The sequence below is a fragment of the Daktulosphaira vitifoliae genome, unplaced genomic scaffold, assembly GCF_025091365.1.
Source record: "Daktulosphaira vitifoliae isolate Bord-2020 unplaced genomic scaffold, ASM2509136v1 Scaffold_3, whole genome shotgun sequence".
NCBI classification, from domain to species: domain Eukaryota; kingdom Metazoa; phylum Arthropoda; class Insecta; order Hemiptera; family Phylloxeridae; genus Daktulosphaira; species Daktulosphaira vitifoliae.
Window position 1 is genome coordinate 2,378,818 of NW_026099574.1, and position 18,917 is coordinate 2,397,734.

At 26.1% G+C, this 18,917-nt stretch overlaps 1 protein-coding gene and 1 long non-coding RNA gene across 10 annotated transcripts in view; one reads left to right on the forward strand and one right to left on the reverse strand.

Annotated features, from left to right (window-relative positions):
- The window catches only part of LOC126902250 (solute carrier family 15 member 1-like), a 35,270-nt gene that overhangs the window by 3,829 nt on the left and 12,524 nt on the right, over nucleotides 1-18,917 (forward strand). For 3 of the 9 annotated variants that reach the window (XM_050679320.1, XM_050679321.1, XM_050679322.1), the window contains 4 exons: nucleotides 10,017-10,089; nucleotides 10,203-10,344; nucleotides 12,931-13,023; nucleotides 14,035-14,309. In XM_050679320.1, the coding sequence (XP_050535277.1) occupies nucleotides 10,017-10,089; nucleotides 10,203-10,344; nucleotides 12,931-13,023; nucleotides 14,035-14,309 (583 nt within the window). Of the gene's footprint in view, nucleotides 1-1,499; nucleotides 1,668-4,875; nucleotides 5,203-9,918; nucleotides 9,952-10,016; nucleotides 10,090-10,202; nucleotides 10,345-12,930; nucleotides 13,024-14,034; nucleotides 14,310-18,917 lie in introns of those variants that run through there. The other 6 variants (XM_050679326.1, XM_050679319.1, XM_050679323.1 and 3 more) reach the window with 6 other exon arrangements.
- On the reverse strand, nucleotides 13,316-18,911 carry LOC126902254 (uncharacterized). Its single transcript, XR_007703177.1, has 2 exons — nucleotides 18,614-18,911; nucleotides 13,316-17,996 (listed from the first exon to the last, which is right to left on the reverse strand). It is a non-coding gene; the product is annotated as an uncharacterized LOC126902254 (long non-coding RNA).

Consider the following 18,917-nt stretch of genomic DNA (forward strand, 5'->3'; position numbering starts at 1 on the left):
ATAGTACATAACTAGTACATGAAATATCGCGCTGAAATAATAGGCAATTTTACAGTCAGCACTTACTCAGCTAGCTGCGTATTATGTTATACACTCGCTTACATTTATTTTTGACAATGTTCTAGTCCGAGTTCCATGAATTATTTTACATAATTTTATTTAATAACTAACTTAATAGACTAAATTTTTCATATATTACTCTTTATTCTCCTTTAAATAATATTTAAATTGTATTTACGAACCTTATCTAGTTAAATAGGACCACAAGTTGTAAGTTTGTTAATATATTATTTTGTTTTAAGCTCATTGTACTATTAATTCATTGTCATTGTAAATTGTTAGTTTTATTTTTTTGAACATGACTTAAAAAAAAGTCTGAGATATTATTTTTAATATCTTTTTCTTTCCCTTACTCGCTTTTATCCCAATTATTTGAGGTCGGCCACCCTTATCCTAAACTTCTACTTGATACGATCTCCCACATCATCTTCGCACACTTCACCCATTCTCATATCGCAATTAAAAAAATTCCTCAATCTCTTTTTTGGTCTTCTTTTACCTCTTCTTCTCTCAACATTCAATTCCATAACTTTTCTTTTAGCTTCCAATTCCTCTCTTCTTATTATAGAAAATGTAAAATTAATTACAAATATACAAATCATGAAATTTAATAGATCGAAGCGTTTTTTATAATAGTTATATTAATTATTGTTAGGTATCATTTATACTTTTACGTCCCACTTTGCCGCAACCCGTCTTGTATCAATAGACTTACCTGACCATTAAATAGTTAATATCTCAAAAAGAAATATGTCTAACATATAGAGTTTTTTGTTAATATTTTTTAGTCTTTTGCTTCCTGATAATTTTCAAAAAATAAATAGTCGATAATTGCACTTGATCCTCAATTGATAGTTTTATCTTTAAGTCTCTATTATTATTATACTTAGAGCTATGGTGTAATTTTTTATTCTAATATAAAATGGATGAATCAAAATACATTTTTCATAAACACCATAGGTATTACCTTTTCATTAAATATATATTTTTTGAAAATATAATATTTTTTCTGCTCACGGTTGGGTTATGTATTTTTTTAACTAAATATTTTTAATATTTTTTAGTTTATATTAATAGTTTTATTTTTATATTTTAAATTAAATATTACGAATTTAAGTATAAAAAATGCTCTTCTGCTTACAATATAAGGCATAGTGTTTTTAAGTCATATCAATATGCGCAAGAAATAAGGCAGAAACTCACTTTTTCTCACTTTTCAGAATATTGAAAATAAAAATTACTCTCTGATTACACGCTATATGTTTATCAATTTTCTTAGTAGTTTAATTCCAATTCAATCCAAATTTTCGATATTTCGATGAAAGTTATTATAAGAGTAAAACTTAAATTCAAATACCTTATAATCTCAAAATGGATTTTTTTGAGATACTGACTTATTCGTTGCGCATAACGATATTATATTTATAATATTTTGATAGATATAATTGTTACTGAAGAATACAGACGCATCTTCTTTCTCTTTTTGGAATAATCTGGGACATATTATTACTCATCAAGGACAAATTAAACAAATAAAAATTCACCAAATTATTATGGTCACATACCATGAAAAAATCTATCTACTGCACACTCAAAATAAGAAAATTGTATGTATTGAGTATTTTATTTTATTTTTTAACTGTTTTCCATAGAATATTACTACATTAGTAAATAAATTGTATTCTATTGAATGTAGAGCTAGGTCTCTGGCTTCGTACTTGTGATCAAATGACTCGGATAGTATCACTTTTTTTTACAGGAACTTTGCAATTCTTAAGAACGGACCTGATAGTAGTGATAGATAGTGTATATAAATAAATCCTACTATTTTATAGGATACCATATTTACGTTGGTATATTTCTTAATTTAATATTAAGATGTATTTTTTAATAATAACTTCATATGAATGTGTTAGAACTTTCATGGATATATCCTCAAGCACTTCAAGCAATAACTTCATATTTTTAGTAAAATTTAAAAATCCCTAAAAACTAAATCTATAAATCCATAAATAATTATTATTTATACATGACAGATCGGCTTATATTTATAGTAACAGAGTTATAAATATTATTATAGATAATCAAAAATAGATAAATTTTTACGAAAATGTTATTAATAAAAGAAGTAATAAAATTACAATTGTACTGTAATTTGTTCAAGCTATTTCGCTGAAATTTTATCAGCACTTTTTTAAACTTTGTTATAAGGGACGCCTCCACTATGTGCGTGATAGACTGTATTTTATTGCATTTTCAAAGTGGGGAGACTTCCATGTTTCATTTATGAAGTAGATAGTTGCAATTTTCTTGCCCTGTTCTGGTGTGATTGTGTGTTGTCTATTGGCCCTTTAATAATACTAGCCGGAAACTTTTATGAGCGGTCCTTTAAATAGGTCTTTAAACTCAGTTACAAGTTTCTATTAAGTTTCATCGTTTCTTCCATAGGCACACTATAGTCTCATTTTTTACTTGTGTACCACATATGAAATTTCTACACTTTAAACGTAATGGTTGGTGAACAAGTATGTCTATTTTAAATGGTAAATTAGATAGATTGTTAATTTTTTCAAGCATTTTTGTAGTGTGGGCTAGTTTTCTTAGATCGGGAGAGATTATATTAGATAGAATAGATAACCATTTATTTGAATTGGGTATCCAAATTATTGTGTGTCCTCAGTCTATTTTTAACGCCACTCTGGTTTTACGTTAGGGTTCTACCAAATACCCCCTAGATATTTAGGAGATTTTTTGGAAGCGATATTTTGTTCAACGATTTCTGCGTGTAGTTCTCTGTTTGCTTTTTCATTGTTGAAATAAAAGGGATGATTGGTATCAATGATAATTACCACTTCTTGAGATGTTTTTATACTTTTTTAAGATCGCCATTTAACGTATGCATTATTGTTGCGATTGTCTTGGTTTATGCTACTAGAATCACATCATCCGCATAAATGATTTTTTTTAACTGAAATTTGTTAATTTCAAATTAAACAAAATGTTCATACAATAATAGAAAATGCTGATTTAACGATATAAAAACAAACTACAAAAAAGTTAATCCGACAGTAGAGTTGGTTGGGTTGGGTTGGATTAGCAAACCATCAGGTCCCAACCACGAGCATGTAATTATCCCTCTGAAGATGTGCTCTGCAATGAGTCCAAATCGTCAGCTCATAACTGAAAACATGGATATATTCGTAAAAATTTCAAGCAAAAATACAATCTTAAGTTAACTATTTGAATACAATAAATGTTTGCGCTTTTTACCCAAAATACTAATAAAAATATTGTTAATTATTTACCCAATAATATTCTTGTGTATATTAGAAATGAATGTAAATTTTATATACTTAATTATTATAATTCCAATAGTTTTAATTATAAATTAATTTATAAATAATTTAGATGATCTAAATTTTTATTGTGAATGGAGGATATTGAAAACATCATTGGCGTTTTGAAACATAAATTTTAAAGATTAACACTTATCAGATATTTTTCTAAAACGTACATATTGAATCTAAGATATGTTCAAATCCATTTTATTCAAAATTTTATTTATGTTATAGCCATTATTTTAAAATTCGAATTTTTCAGGTAAATTATACAATATTTTTAATTCTATCATTTCTATCTAGTTATTCAGTCATTATTTAAGTATTTACTTCAAATTTTTTTTTTCGTATTCTGAACTTATTATGGAGTTTATTAACATGGTCTTTTAAAAAATCATTTTCTTGTTTTAAAAAATGTCTTATTCGTTTCATTCTGAGAGGCTTTTATTTCATTATTTGATTCAATCAAAGTATCCAATTTCGTTTTCATAATTACTGAATAATAAGGTCTAAATTGTTTTAATAATTTATAAAATGTTAACTGGGCCCAATAACCACAGAAAACCCCATGTTCCGTGCAATTACGATATCTTAGTATTAATATCCTGTTAATCAGCTGGAATTTCATAATAAAGTTTACTGTAAAATACATATGATTTTACGTTAAAACCACGAATTAAGAAAAATTGAACTAGACGTCGTGTCGTCGGGAACAGGGAGTGCGATCCGGTTTTGTTATAGAAATTCCATAAGAAGGGGAATATTCGGTGATCAATGAGCTCTATAGATGAACGTGTTTTCAGAATACGAAATTTAAAAACACAGTGAGGCAATACCTGTAAAATAGTAGAGGCGCCATTTCTTCAAAATTCCCCCTTCTACGGAAAATGTATAAAAACCGGATTACCTGATGATGTCTAGTCTATTTCTCTTCGTGGTTAAAGCAACGAAATTTTATAATTAATACAATAGTTATGATATCACTACTTTTAAAAACACTTTTATTTGTTGTTAATTACTCAGGAAGTGATTTAAATAATACTTATGAAAATTCAATAATATATTATAATATTAATATATTATTCAATAAATAAAAATAATAAATATTGTACAGTAATCACGTCTTGTGATATATACTCATAAATTTGATATTCGCGTTTTTAGGTTTTATACGAGTGGTTTCGATAAAAATGTTTAATTTTAATCGTATCAAATACATTATGATTGTGCTTACGTAAACCATATCTATTCCATATTTTTCATTTAAGGACCACTGAATAATGTTTGTAATGTTTCTATTTTTATTAATTAACGTTTATCATTTCAATAGTTAAACATTGTTTAGTATTGTCATTGTATGAATAACAATTGCGTGAATTCCAGCCGAAGAGCGCCTAATTTGTATTTGATTTCAAATGATTTCGATTTGACCTTGGTGTGATCTTTGGTACGATACATGTAGTTATAAAGATACCTGCAGAGTGCAGTGAGTATTATTGCTTGAACATTCAGATCCACATTTCTGTAGCCACTAGTTCGGTGAATGCGCAATTGCTGTCAGCATTGATAGAGCGCACAACGCGTTTTCTCTTCTACAATTGTAATCTAGTGTTCGTAAATAATATTGTTATATATTTTATGCATCCAATATTTTTAGTTTTCTTTTTACAATGTACAATTTAATTACAGATCATAGTATAGGTCCACATTATTTTTTTAAATTCTAATGAGATGTCTATTTTTTTTTTACTGTGCAATTGTGTTTAAAGACAAATTTTGTATTTCTATTTAATATATTATCATGGTGAGTTAACCAGTTAAAATTACTTTAATTTGGGATAAAATGTTATTTGTGGGCAATTGTGCTTTTGAATTTAACTATTGTTCAGCAAAATTTTTTCTATTATTAGTTAGATTAAATGGCACCTTGATTAGTTTATAACTACAGTTTTTGATTTATAACATTTTAAATAAGTTGAAAAATTTATAAAGGTAAACTATTTATTTAATCATAATTTAATAATATAAAAATCGCAAATGCTTCATTGATAATTGTTAATAATAATTTTGGATTTAAATCATAAATCCATTGGAGATTTGATTTAATAATTAAAAAAATTATCAACAATGGTCACAAAAATAAATTAGATCATATGTTTTTTTTTTATAATAACAAAAAAAAAAAATTAGAAATATTGTTTTAATTTTTGTTTTTTCACAATAATTTAAAATTTGTTAAAAAATTTTTTTGTGAGTTATTCCGAAGAAAATAAAGTTTTAATTTAAATATAATAATATCTACTAGAGAAAATATGGTAAATTTCAATAAATAATATAAGAAATACATAGGCGTAGATTTAGAAAAATTGACAAATAATGGACCGTGATGGTTTGTTTTTATCAGACTTTCTTTTCGAAGTATATTTGCATTTAAAATTTTCATCCTCAACCTATTAAATCAAATTTAGGCCAACATTACTTTTGAGTAATTTGACATGTTTACTGACGTTAATTAGTCTTAATAAATGCATAGTAAATTATGTCCATTATCATAAATTTCATAGTTATTTTAATCATTCAGTCTTAAATTTTGAAAATTGTTACTTATTAAAAAAAGACGATTTTTTTAATTTCTGTCGATTTTATTTAGTATTGTAGGATAAAAACAATTATGTTTGTAAGTTTTATCCTATTATTACAAAACATTTTCCTTAAAAACAATTTAATTTTATTGAACAACTGTTTTTAGCTTCGATGCGTTTAATACTTAGAATTTAATATCACATAGAAATATAAAATAACTAGTTGATTGATTGTGTTTATTGAAGCTATTGCTTAATATTATATTAAAAAATAATTCAAAATGAAACATTTATTAATATTTTCTAGTCATAATCATTCATTTTTAATTTTTTACTGAACTAAATTGTAATTTTTATTTTAATTTACTGAGATTGTGCAAAAACATAATAAATAAAATTAAATAACAGTTAATGGTTAATAGATCATTTTTAAAAATAAATTATATAAAATTGATTGAGTATCGACCTATTACTTTAATAAGTAATTAAGTACTTAAATAGCACTAAATATTACATATAATATGACTAATTCTTTTTGCTCAACTACTTTATTAATAAAAGCTCTAAAAAGTAATGGTTAAGTTTTTTCTAAATTGCTCTTCTAGTATTCCATTAATATTTTTTTAAGAATAATTACACGATTCATAACTAATCAAAAATGATGGCGTATAAAAATGTAATCCTGATTTTTTTTATTGAATTACATTAAATCGTCTTTATTTTTGAAAAAATCTAAACAATTAACTGATAAATACTAAAAAAAATTTATTTCCATTTACGAATTGTTTTTTTAATTTTCGTTAGAAGACTTATTTTTTCAATTGACAGATTGTTAACAACGCAAAGATACAACTAGAATAAATTGAGAACTATTTTTAAATTTTACTCACCCTAAAAATAGTTTCATTTTACAACATTTTTAAATTTCTAAATTTTTGAATGTGCTAATTTTTTAAGGCTTTCCTATTTCCTTATTAGAAAATAAGAGGACAAATTCCTCTGTAAATGTATAATATGTATACATTTATTAATTATTAAATATTTGTAAAGAGACAATTTCTAGGATTTTTTTTAATTCATATTAAATTTTAATCGTCAAATTACTTAGAGTCCTCACAAAAAAAATGACTTTAAGGTATAATTATCAAAGATAACATAGTAGAAATGAATATAAAGGTAAACAATATTTATCAATATCATTTTTATATGTTACTTTCAAGTTTTACATAGTTAGATAAATAACCACTTATATACTAATCAACATTACCAAATCGAAGGAGTTTAATTCTATCTATAATTTGAGTTCTTTATAAATTTATAACAAGTGTGATAAAATTAAAAGATTAAAGTACTGTTCTGCTAATAGTACTCAAAATTTAATATTTGAAATCCAATTTAAGCTCAATAATGCTTTAGATTAGTTAACGATTCTCTAATAGGAAAAATATTTAAAACAACTGATATTATTTTTAATTGTAAATTAATTAAAATAACAGACATGCTTAGAAAAAAAGCTGAAATCAGACTTTCTGGATTCCGTTTCAGTAATGTTCAAATTTAGAAATTTGTTTTGTGGGAAGTCCGTAAAACTTAACATAATTTAATTTCAATGGGTTCATGCCTTGTATTTCTCTCAAAACTATGCATCTTAAGTACTTTATTTAATACAAAAGAGATTATACTAAATAATATTTTAAGAATAAAAATATTATAAGTAAATATTAGTAATAATATATTGCCACTACTAATTCTGCAATTTTCTCACGAAGCCATTCAATAGATTTATAAACAATAAAAAAATCGACATCCCTCATATTTTTAATAATTAAAATTCAATAAATCACTATATAGCTTTAATTTTAATGGTTGCGTTTTCAATTTATTTTTATTACATTTCCATTATAGGCATGCTTTGGTTATACAGCATTTGTCACCATATTAAATCAACATTTAAACATAATTTTTTCGTATATTTTAGACCGTTTAATCTAAATTATTATTACATTGAAACAATTATTTTGTAACAAACACCGAGCTCTTTGAAAGGCCTCAACACATCCACCAGAGATTGACTGGTCAGTCATAGAAAATATACCGGAAACAATGTGAATAAAAAGGCATGATACGGGTTAGAACCCGCGACCCAAGGCGTCTTAAAGACAAACCATATCATCAGGCCACTGTACTCTTATGATTTAGATCCCGGTATACTTTCATATAGATTGATAACGAGATACATTTAAGAGAAACACGGTACCGTGTCAACTAAAAAAATCATAAGATCAAAATTGTTTTTAATTTTCTTTTCTATCATATAATCAATTTTAAAATAGGAATTCCCATGAAAAAATTTAATTCAAGGTTTTTAATTTTGTAGGATGAAAAAAATAAAAATTAACCACTTACAAATTATTTTTAGTTTTTTTAACCTAATATTTTTTTTGGTTATACAAATAAAAATTCTAAATAGTTTCTAAGGAAATAAGTGTATTACTAAATTTGGATCACTTAATTTCAGTTAGAAGAATTAACTGACATAATTGAACTAACTAAAAATGTAAATATGGAATAATCCCAACTAGATTTATAATTTGGCCAATTATATAAGTCATTTCTTCTAACTATATATTTATTTTGTAGTTATATTAACATATTAACTGTAAAATAGTTTTTTCCATAAATGAAAAAAAAACATAATCTTAAATTATCTGTAAATTGCTGACTGGGACTAAAATAAAAATTTCACTTTTCTATATCCTAAAAATTAATTCAAAATAATGCTTTATGATTTTAACATAATGTTATAGATGTTGCTTTTCAGGGCATCTTTTAAATACAGTTTCTGTGTCCAAATAGACACCCATTTAAGAAATAATTCTCCCACTGGATATCTTATATTCAGACGATTCCAAAAGATAAAAATTGTTATAGATAAGAACAACATTACCTACATTTTAATTATTTATTGCAGATAATTATTATAAATAATTATCTTTTTTTTGTGCAAGAAATCATTGTAATACTATAACGGTGACAGTATCACCGGATATTTTTGTCAATCTAATTATGGTTACTTAATTAAATTATGTATTATCATAATCTAGTATGATAACCTAAAGATTCGTATTTTGATTTCAAAAAATGTAAATGAATGTGTACAAAATACATTCGTTTGCATTTTTTATTTTGCTATATAACAGAATTGTATTGTTCCATAATATTTAGCGGTTTTTTCTTTGCTATTAAATAAAATAAAGTTTATTTAATTAAGTAGTATACATGTTGTAAAAAAGGGATTGTAATATAAGTATATAATAAAAAAAATATAATTTAATAAATATATCTTTAATAAAAGGTGTATACCTACTAAATTCCTTGTTACCTTTTCTATATTTTTCGATAAAAATTAAAAAATACCGGTTGGGTCTGACCTTTGGCTCGTTCATAAGTTGAGTTCACACTGCATGAAAACAAAACTGTTAACCAATGGTTATAACATGATAGTATAGTTAAATAAATTAAACTGTTTTTATTGTTACAAATAATTTTGGTACTTCGCAATGATCGAAAGTACACTGTAACATTACACTTTTAATAGGTCATGTGAATATTTATTTGCAGATGTATAAAACCAGTTTCGCAATAACTAACATACCTTTTGTTAATATTGTATAAAAATTTATACATTAATGAGTAATGCCGCTGAGATTTTTCATTGAAAAAAAATTTTTGAAAGTCGGTGCTCATTAGTAATTTGTTTAGCATTGGCAAATTTTTTAATGTTCTAATATACAATAACATTTTTTGAAAAAATGTTTTTCGTTATATTTCTTATTTTTTAACACGCAAAAATATAACATAAATATTAACTTTTGCCTGTAATTGGTTTTTAAATTGGTAGTATATAAGTTATAAGTCCTTTGCACAGAAATTTCAATCGCTTCTCTTTATTTATGAATTTAAATACAACAGTACAGATAAATTTATTTTAATTTAACAATTTTTAATGAGTTTAATTTATTATTCTTAATTTTAGGCATATCCAAAATCAGTATGGTTTATAATTTGTAATGAGTTTTGTGAGCGATTTTCTTATTATGGATTACGAAGTAAGTAGCTTTTTATCATTTCATAAATATAAATTATATAATATCAAGTATCTTATATAATATTATTATTTTGCTTTAAAATTAATGATAATATAATTATTTTATATTTAAAGCTGTTTTGGTTTTATATCTCACATCAATCCTACGCTATAGTGATGATGAATCTACGATCATTTATCACATGACTGTATTTTTAGCATATTTTTCTCCATTATTCGGAGCCATATTATCGGATTCTTTTCTTGGGAAATTCAAGTACGTAAAATATATTACTGATTGTATTTAAAGAATATTATAGCCAATGACAAAATTAGGATGTATTAAGGGAGCCCCCACTCCCTTAATACATCCTAATATTGTGGCCAAATGTTTTAGGTGATACCGTAAATAAATACATTTTCATATTTTTGCTAAATTATTTATTTAGTATTATGTAAATCATAAGCGCAGGGAAGTCAAAATTAAATTTTTTCCCTTCCAAAAAATAATTTTGCTAATTTTCTAGAAGACAAGAATCCCTAGACATCATGATACGTTTATGATAGTTTTAAAATAAATAAAAATTTTCATTTTAAACGGAATAAAATCCTGGAGTACAATAGCCTCAAGGACTTAAGGCTTCAACTTTATTGAAGCCTGAATAATCGTATCCGTATGATAATAGTTTTTAAATTTTTTTTAAAGACAGATACTAAACAACCTCTTTTATAAACTACTGAGAAAGAATAGGATATTTGTGAAATATGTGGGTTTTACTTTACAGGTATTACAAGTATTACAGGTATTACTTTCGATTGATTTATAATAATATTTTTTTGATTACAAAAAATGTATTTTTATTCGAAATTTCTAAAATTAAAATTAAATTATATATATTATATTAAATTATTTAATAAAATAAAAATGTCGTCTATTAAAAATACGTGTGATTTTTTCTGAACACCCCTAAACTTAAAACAGCTGTAATTCATTAAAAATGTGGACTTATGGGAATTTTTTATTAAAAAAGAAAAAAAAATGGCTATTTTAAAACTTTGAAAAAAAAATTTATTTTTATTTGATTTCTGATTAAAGAGAAACAATCAAATACATGATTTTAACGTGATGCAATACTGTAAAAATTAAAAAAAAAATTATTTATTAATCATTTTTTAAGGAGCCCTTAACATATTTTTAAATGAAATGATTTATTATGAGTTAATTATCAAAAATATGTATAATTTAAAAGTAAAAAAGTAAATTTTATGTGTTTTGTGTAAAATGTAACTATATATGAAATGTAACTCCTAATTTTAACTTTAAAATATAATTTATCCTAAAAACAATTTGGAGAAAGCGTATGATACAGTACCGATAGAAGTTTAAAATGGGCATTAAAAAGAAAAGGAGTCCCGAAAAGGTACATAAATATAATAGAAGATATGTATGATGGCACTTGCATCAGGGTAAAAAGTGTAGGTGGAGTAACAGAAGGTTTTAGGGTAAGACTAGGAGTGCACCAAGGTTCTGCTTTAAGCCCTTACTTATTTTCTATAGTGATGGATAAAATTACTAGAGAAATACAAGGAGAGGTGTCGTGGTGCATGTTGTTTGCTGACGATATAGTATTACTAGGAGAAAATAGGGAGGAAATTAATCAAAAGCTAGAGGTTGGAGATTAGCTCTTGAAGAAAAGGGTTTAAGAATAAGTAAAAATAAGACAGAATATATAGAGTTTGATAAAGAGGAACACGAGGTAGGTAAAATGAGAAGTTCAATGATAATAGGTGAGGACGTGATAGGAGAGATGGAAAGTTTTGAGTATTTAGGATTAGTTTTGCAAAAGAGCGATGATATTGACGAGGATGTAAGATACAGGATTAAGTGCGGGTGGTTATATTGGAGAGAAGCGTCTGGTGTGTTAAACAATAAAAGAATTTCAATGAAGCTGAAATGTTAATTATATAAGACTGTAATGAGACCTATGACTATGATGTATGGTTCAGAGTGTTGGACAGTTGACAAGAAAGTAGAATAGAAAATAAGTGTAGCAGAGATGAGAATGTTTGGATGGATGAGTGAAGTGACTAGATAAGATAGGATAAAGGACGAATAAATAAGAGGTAGTATAGGTAAAACATCAATCGTAAATAAGATGAGAGAAAATAGACTTAGATGGTTTGGTCATGTTATGAGGAGAGAGGAATCGGAAAGCGGTAAGAACAGTTATAGAAATGAATGTTGAAGGAAGAAGAGGTAGAGGAAGACCAAAAAAGAGATGTAATAACATTACATGAATATAATTGAATGCGATATGAGGACGGCTAATGTGAACCTAGATGATGTGAGTAATCATGTTAATTGAAATTTTAGGATAAGGGTGACTGACTACAAGTAGTTGGTATTTAGGCGAGGAAAAAGAAGAATATAATTTACCCTATTTCCAGACAAATCGACACAAAATTAATTTTTAAAGTTATTAAAGTTATAAATTAATTATTTAAGTTATTGACTAAATAATCTAAATAATTTAAACAATATAATTTTACACATTAAAGTCTATGTATTTATGAAGCTATAGACAAGGTTTTTTTCTGAAATATTATTTATAGAAGAGTAAAAAAAATGAAAGTGAAAAAAGTGTGTCACCTCGCTCCTATCTCCCCTACAAATTATCAAATGAGCAATTGTACTGTCACAACTAAGAAACAAATAAATTGACATTATAATTTAAAATATGATTATGCCTAAAAAAACTCAACCAATTTCTACATCAAAGTTAAAATTTAAATATATATTTTTCTTATAGTCTATTAAACTTATAATTATTTCAATAATTTTATTATAATTTTTATTTTATAGAACAATAATGTATTTGTCTATAGTCTATGCATCAGGAAATATGATTGTTACTGGATCTTCATTAGCAAGTTCATTTAGTCTATATAACCAAAGGTATCTATTGCAAAATATTTCAATTTTTATCAATAATTGAGATGATCACATCAACAGAAAAGTTACTAAGTAACAAACACTAAAATTTTTCACGGGAAAGAAAAATCCTTAAATGTTTTTTTGTTTTACATGTTTTTCTATTCTATACAAAAATTCCATTAAATGTTTTTAAGTTTATAAAATATTTTTGGGAGACTTAGTATCTTTTCTATAACAATGCACTGATTAAAGAGCTCAAAAATAATTTCAAAATTTCACCTAAGATTTGAATAAGTAATTTATTTTTAAAATAAAAATTAAATTTAAAATTAAAAAAATACATTTGCAATTAAAATATGCTTTATTTGCACGTTGACATAGACATTTTACAGGTTAGGGTATGGAACATAGAATCTTTCCGTGATGAAAATAAATGTATGGTAAAACTGTATTTTTTAGGGGATAGTAAAGTTTTTTTTGTATATATTTCCTTTTTAAGGTGAAACATTGTAAACGTCACTGTACGATGATTATCAGTATTTAAACGTAATTATAAATAAAATTACAATAGATATTATAAAATAGGGCTACTTTACATTTTAAATAAAACATTGCACTAAAAATAAATTGTCACGTTTTAAAATCTTAACTTTTTTTTAAATAGCAATATATACGTATATTATATTAACTCGTAATATAGAGAAAGATGTAATTAAGTGAATATATAATTATAACATGTGTATAACTTCTACAATGAAACAATTAATATAAAATGTTAATAACAACTTATGTTCCAGTAGTTCAGAAGTTATTAACAAATTAAAGTAATGACTGAAGGTCAGACGCGGGTATTATTATTTTTAATACTATTCATCTCTCAGCCTTTCTACCGCCTTTGTATAAAAAAAATGTTAAAGACTTATTATTGACATCTTACAAAAGTAGTTTGTTTTGTAAACAATATTTTGAATTTTAAACACTGTATTTAAATAACATAAAATTGAACTAAGATTTTTGTCTGCATTTTTTTAGAAATCTTGCATTGCTAGGCTTAATTTTAATAGCTATTGGAACTGGTGGTATTAAACCTTGTGTGTCATCATTTGGAGGTGACCAATTTATTCTTCCAGCTCAAGAAGCTTATCTTCAAAAATTTTTTTCGATATTTTACTTCTCCATCAACGCTGGTTCTCTAATCTCAACATTTTTGACTCCAGAACTCCGAAAAGACATACAATGTTTTGGAAAAGATTCTTGTTTCCCCTTAGCATTTGGTGTACCAGCAGTATTAATGATAATATCAATAAGTAATTATAAAAATTATAAAGCAGTATTAAAAATATTAGTGTAATTGAAGAGCTCGGAACAATAACAAAAAAGCAAATTCATATTTTTAAAAAATAATTTTTTAAGAATTTTATTTATTACTTTTCTGTGTATAACAATACAAAAACGGATTATATACTTGGATTATTTGCAAAAATATTCAATATAGAAAACCTTTCTATCATTTCTATTAATGTAAATTTGTTTAGTAAATTGTAAGACTCTTTTAAAAAAGTTCTAAATATGAACCTGGTTGTTGCATTGAGCTCTTCAATTGTTAAATTAAAACATCACAAAAATTATCATTGGTGTTACACTTGAAAATGTTGTATTAAACAATTTTATGAACGATTATAATGGTATTATTCAAGAAAATCTGTTTATCATAAAGTACTAAGTTACTAGCAAAATAAATACAATTTTTTTTTAGTTACATATATTTTTTTATTGATCAGTTACTAATTACTTTTTTATTTAAGCATTATTTTTTATAACTAATATGGGTAAGAACTTAATTTTTTTAACTGGCAATGCACATATTTGGCTAGTTTATAATACACAAAATAATTTAATTAAGAAAATGACAAATCGATAACAACTTTTGGACCTGTATTGTAGAAATTATAGCTATTTTAAAATATAGACTTGGAAGAGACACGGTAATAACTACTTATATCATCAAGCTTTTCTCTGTCACACTTATCCTTTCATTAACATTTATAAATGTTAATAATTTTCGAATTAGGCGCTCCAAAATTATTATCGACCCGTTATTTTCTATTTTATAAACTAGTCAAATATGTATGTTATTATTTAGTTTCATCCTTATAAGTTGTAAGGGATGATGCTAAAAAAATGTTTAGCTGATAAATTATAAAATATGTATAAACCTAAATAAAAATTAAGTGGTTTATGATAAACAGATCTGTCTGTATAATATTACTATCAAATGGTATAGACGACGTTAGAAAGACATGTTTGTGGTACCAATTTGAATTTTTTTCTTTTAAAAATATATCAAAATATACTGAATTTTTGGCGGAACTAATTTAATTTTTGAGTAGAGGTTTAGCCACCCAAGCTCAAAACCCCATCTTAAATTATCATTGTGTTATATAATAAAATAAAATATTTATTGAGCTTATTTAAAATTTTTTTGTAGTATAAGTTAATCTTATTATAATTGATAACTGTAGTCCATAGAGTAAAAATTATACTTCCCTAATTGAGGTATATCAAAATCAGCTATTATCAGTTTTTAAAAAAATATTCAAGAACGAAAAACTAAAATAAGGTTGAAATTTCACCCTATGATATTGTAATAAATATGAAATGAAATCTTTAGAATATATAAATGTTGTTTTTATATAATTATATTATGTAAACATTTTTTAAAAAGATTGAGGGTGTCGAGGTTTATTTATAGTAAATAAATAATACTGGGTAATGAACTATTTAATTAGATAATACTAAAGAATGTAGCTACTTAAAATATTTATATTGACAAGAAAAGTCGCATAAGTATATCCACAGTTTGGATTCCGTAAAGATGTGTTCAGACCGTCGTCTTTTGCTGGACCGTTTCGCGTTACCTGAAGTGACTAGGGGTCGTGCGATCTATTGAATAAGAAGAGGTGTCGCAGTCGGTATCCAACAGTAAAGCCGGAAATGCGATGCGACCGCATGAAAATATTTAATGAAGCTATTTTTAATGCCAATTTAGTTATATGGATTATTTTGAAATTGAAATTTATTAATTTTTAGTTTTGATGCTAAGCTCAGAAGATATTAATTTTACAATTATGTATTTATTTGTATGTTTTGTATGAAGAGCATTATCGCAACTGTTCTGACAATATCAATACTGGAGACTGCAACTTTTCGAATCTGTATAAATATTCAGCTTTCTTTTTCTTCCTTCTTTGATTTGTTCGTATATAAATCTCCTTTCTTTGACCGCCAGATCTGCTATTTGTAACTCCGCTATTATCAGCGCCGCTTCATTTGAAACCGTTCTATATGCAGACCTAATCTTTAGTGTCATGGTTCTTTTGCACTTTTCTAGAACTGCGTATTCCCTTTTACACATACGATGTAACCATATAGATTTTCCATATAGGATAATCGACCTTGCTATCGTTGCCAACATTTTTCACATTAGTTTAGATAATGTCTTAATAGTAGCACCTAGCCTTATCGCTATTTCCATTGCGTGTTCTTTGAAGTTGAGTTTGCTGTTGATCTTCAGGCTTTGATATTTCAAACTACTAACAGACTCTATCTCCGTTCTTGCCATCTCTACCTTAACGTTATTTTTACTTGGTTATGTGTTCTCCTGTTGGTTATAATTAATATCTATAATTTATGAACAGCGAGTTCTAGTTCGGTTTTTCCGAGCCATTTACATATTAATGCAGTCGTTACCTTTATTTTGTCCTTAATTTCGCATGCATATTTGGCCTTTCAAATTGCTGCAACATCACCTGCAAACGCCAGCAGTTCATCGTTCAATGACATGTTGACTTGTAAAAACCCATTAAGTCCACATTGTTAAGCTCAGTATAGAACCATGTGGCACTCCACTGCTAACTTCTGCTTCCACTTGCATTGTACTATATTCTGTTATCTGCAAAATAGCTATTGAGTATTCTTTGGTGTGTGTGCTTATGACTGCTTCGAAGATTATGTCCAAATTTGGCGAGTAAACGCGTTCTATATATCTTGTGTAAATTTTCCTATCATTAATTTTTTTGACTATTCATTTATCTCTTAGTGAAATTTTCTTTTTTCCATGCCTCTGGGAAGATTCCTTCGTTGATGCATTTATTATATATTCTTAAGAAAAATCCAGTACTTTGTCTATAAATATTTAATTTGTAATACGGTATGGACCTGGTGCTTTGTTATTTTTAACTGTACTCCTGCTCTTAATAATTCTTCATTTGTTATTTTGTCATTCCCTGACAAGTTTTTCATTCTTCGTTCGTATTTGGGAAAAAGACCATTTAAAATTTTTTCTACCCTCCCTATAGTACACTGAGTCTTAGGAAAGGTGAAGATTTGACCGTTTCCTATAATTATGGCTTCCTATAATTGTTTTTTATTGATCTTCCGTGTATTTCATTTTTTCAAGTTGACGTTGTGTTTCAATCGTAAATTCTATGTATTTATGATCGCTATGAGATTCTTTTTTGATAACTTTCCAGGTGATTATCTTCGACACTAAGTTGGCAGAGGCTATAGTCACACCAATAAAAGATTTTGAATAGCTTCATTGACACGTATGTTTGTAACTTTCTTTACATATTATAAGGCTAAGAGAGTGCATAAGCTCCGATAGGTCCTTTCCCTTGGCTTTGTTAATGGGAAAACCCCAATTATTGTGTTTGACATTAAAATCCTCTACTATTACCACTTTGCAATTAGATGTTCTAATATTCATCTACATTATCCTTAGGAAATCATTGTACTTCTTTATTGTTATGAATGTGATAAAGCTTTCTTGGATTGTCTTGTTGCTTGAGGATGTATCTTTATTGTTGTGTTGAGATTTTAGTAGCATGAATAAATCTTAGTATTTGTAATCATTACCTATCAAAACCAATTTTTCAGCCTCTCCTATCTTCTCAATTGATACTATGGTGATGTCAACGATTTCCGTTCTGTGACTTGTAATAAACCAAAAAGAAAAGAAAAGAAAAAGCGGAAATTTAAATTAGATGATGAAAATATAAGATGGTAAAGAAAAAAGGGGTTTGTTTGTTATGGGGAGTAAATGTTATGATATAACCAATAATAATATGTAGGTTTAAGGGAAATTAATAATGGAGGGTAAAAATGGTGGTAATGTGGATTTTACTATTGAAGGTGTGAATGCTTATATTATACCAAAAGAAAATCTGAGGGTTGATTCTTAGTCAGACTAAAGATATAATATAGCGTATGTATGGACGAATAATAATGAAAATTATTAAATACAATAATAAATGGCGGAGTAACACATGTTTAAATGTGGTAAGATATGTAAGGGTGCAAAGGATATAATGATACGAATAAAGAAGAATTCAGAGGGGTGAATAAACGGAGTTTAAATACATGAGTGTAATGATCAAATAAATAAAAATGTACACAAACGTTGTGACAAAAATAATGAACTGATCTCGGGGTTGAACAATATTGAATAAATGAAGTCAATTATCCTACAAAACTTTACTACCTATCTTAATGGTTTATTACGCAATAGAGTATTTATAATTTGAAAGCGGGAATTTAAATTTGTACTTACCTCGTATCCCACGTAATGTAATGCTTATTTTAGACAATCCAATGTTGATTATGAGTTCACACTGTATTTCACACGTTTTACACTTTGAGTTCGACAGTAAATATGACCGTTTGAGAATAAAGCATTTAATTATAAATAATGCGAAACCGTTACACAAAATCTATGACTGTATTATTATATGCAAGAGATTCTATACACTCTATATTTTTATAATTATAATCAAATAATGTATCTTTAGTTGACTTTGTAGAATGAGTATATTGTTTGAGAGATTATATTTTATTGAGAGATCGACACCAATATT